Genomic DNA, 2,898 nt, shown 5'->3' on the forward strand with positions numbered 1-2,898 from the left:
TGGTTAAATGAACGGACACATTTGCCAAAACTCATCAAATCATGCACTTCAAACTGGTTAATTTTGTTACATAAATTTTACCTCATAAAAAGTGAAGAGAACAATATAATAACCCCATGTATCCATCATCTAACTTTTACAACTGTTCGCTAATCTTAAAACAAGCAATTTGATTCATTTCCTATTTCACAGCGTAAAAGGGAAATAGGCTGCCCTGGAGTGAGTGTTTGCTGTGTTTAGATTGTTAATGAAATAAAACTAGGTAATGTGGAGTTCTAATAAAAGTGTAGTTCACTTTTATTACAGAGCAGTCAAATATCTTTTATTTTTAATAAACAAAATTTCAGAAAAGTTGCAAGTATAGTACAAAGAAGTTTTTTTCTCAACCATTTGATACTAAGTTGCCAGCATGATTCCCCACCATCAGGGAATACTTTACTGCTTTAGTGTGTTATCTACATACAAGAACATTCTCCTACATAACCACAATACAACCATTAAAATCAAAAAATTAACACTGACATGTTACTACTCTCTAATCCTCATAGCCCATTCAAATTTCACCACTTGTACCCAGAAAGTCCTTTATAGCAAAAGGGCCAGTTTAGAATTGTGCATGACATTTAGTCCTCCTATTTTATTAGTGTCCTTCAATCTGGAAAATTTCCTCAATCTTTTATTCACTTTTATGACTTCAACACTTGTGAAGATTATAGGCCAGTTGTTTTGTAAAATGTCCCACAATTTGTGATTTCTTCATTATTAGGTACAGATTATGCATATTTGTCAGGAATATATCAGAAATAATACTGTGGCCGTCTCATTGCCTCCTGTCAGGAAGCACATGACTTGTGACAATACTGACGATGTTCACTTTGGTCTCTTAATTAAGATGTCTCTTCTAGGCTCCCCCATGGTAGACTTATTTTTTTCCCTTGTAATTAATAAATATTTTGTGGAAGGTACTTTAAGACTCTGAAAATACCTTGTTCCTTATCACTTTCAAGTTACTGATTTTTTTTGTTTGTTTGAGACAGTGTCTTGCTCTGTCGTCCCTGGTTAGAATTCAGTGGCGGCATCCTAGCTCAGTGCATCCTCAAACTCCTGGGCTCAAGCGATCCTCTCTCCTCCACATCCCAGAGTGCTAGGATTACAGGTGTGAGCCACTGTGCTCGGCATGATTTGTTTTTTCATTTTAGTATGGGTTCCTGGTTTTCTATTTTTTTTTAATTTAATAGGTTATAATTCATTACTAACATTATTTATTTTGATGCTCAAATTTCCTGAGATTTGGCCAGTAAGAGCCTTTTCAAGCAGGTTTTGTGCCTATTTAACATTTCCTCACAATTCTTTGAATACTTTCTTACCTTCTGGCACAGGATGTTTCAGGCTTATCTTTTATAGAATCAAGTACTTTTTAAGAAAAGATCCAAGTTCTGAAGTATGATTTTGGCTTTATATGGTGAAAAATGTATGGCTTCTGTGGAGACATTTTATTGCCCAACCTAATTTTATGGCATTTCCAGTTTCAACTAGCATTTATTAAGCATTTCTGAACCAAACAGTAGGAGGATCTATATTGCATGAGGAAAATTAAATATGGGTGTCAGATATGAGCCGGGTAAATTCACTTAGTGTCACTGTAACAGGATGTATCTTCTAAGAAAAAGATCTAAACCTGAGTTTTCCTAAAAGTTAATAGGTTTATATAAATTATCCTGCTTCTTATAGAAGCCAAGTCTACTGTTTCTGGAGTATATTCAATATATAGTCATTAAGAAGTAAAATACCCTATGTCTACATGGTAGAGACGTAGATATATAATAGAAAGTGGATATGTAATCCCTTTTCTCAAAACATTGGATATTTAAATGAGTAACCTAAATAAAATAACCGTGCAGGCCTTAAAGGTGACTTTGGAATAAGACATGGATTTGTATTTTAGCTCTGTCACCAACTACTTTGAACAAGCTTCTTAACTTCTTTAAAACTTGTATATCATTATCTATAAAATTAGAATGTCATCTACTTACATGGATCTTATTAAGATTAGATAAACTGTTAGCACAGTGCTTAGTATGTAGAAGGCACTCAATAAACCTAAGTTCCTTCTTTCTGTGTTATGGGGTATGGTGGTAATGAGAGGTTGGTCTAAGAGTGCCTGTAAACTCTAATTTTCTCATGTGTTTTTAAAAAAGGATAATATACATCTCACAGATTAGTTTTGAGGACTAAGTGAAATAATGTGAAGAGTACTTTATAAATTGCTATCGTAATGCTGCGTGCTCTTATTAATTTGTATTGAGAAAATTTTATTGAGGAAAGTTTTAGAGGAGAGACAGACTTTGAAATTTTATTTAAATTAAGGGAGTAACACTGAAAATGTTCATTCAAATCTTACATATTGGATATAGATTCTAGTAACTACTTTCTGTAATCACTTTGTACTTGTGTTTCATGTTTTATAAGTAAATGTGGCATTTAGGTGTAGAATAAATTGTGTATTGGAGCTTAGGAAGTGTCAGATCATTTTGAGCTCATTGCTTTTTTTGAATCTACAAACATTAGCAAGGAAAATGACTTATTTTCTTCTTCCAAACAGCAGTAGGAATAAATAGTAATACTATGGTAACTGTAGACCATAGTGTTAATGATTGTTTGGGTATCAGACTTCAGCTTTGTTTGCTTATTTCCTATTGATAAATGGAAATATTAATGGTATTAATAGTATAGTTTTGAACATATTTTAGGTTAGACGTTCAAGAACTAGTCTTAGCTAATTTATTTTTAAAAATTATTTATCGGAGTAAACAGCCACACTGGATAATTTATTTATCTGCTATGGGAAGATGCTCACGTAGTCTCTTCGAGCGATATGATACGACTTTTGAGAAATAT

The 2,898-nt window shown here is 33.0% G+C and overlaps 1 protein-coding gene across 1 annotated transcript in view; it reads left to right on the top strand.

The window, feature by feature from the left end:
• The window catches only part of RANBP17 (RAN binding protein 17), a 404,920-nt gene that overhangs the window by 37,721 nt on the left and 364,301 nt on the right, over positions 1-2,898 (top strand). The window contains exon 8 of the mRNA XM_012649689.1: positions 1,380-1,441. Within this exon, the coding sequence (XP_012505143.1) occupies positions 1,380-1,441 (62 nt within the window). The remainder of the gene's footprint in view (positions 1-1,379; positions 1,442-2,898) is intronic.

Source organism: Propithecus coquereli, unplaced genomic scaffold (assembly GCF_000956105.1).
Source record: "Propithecus coquereli isolate 6110/MARCELLA unplaced genomic scaffold, Pcoq_1.0 Scaffold301, whole genome shotgun sequence".
Lineage (NCBI taxonomy): Eukaryota > Metazoa > Chordata > Mammalia > Primates > Indriidae > Propithecus > Propithecus coquereli.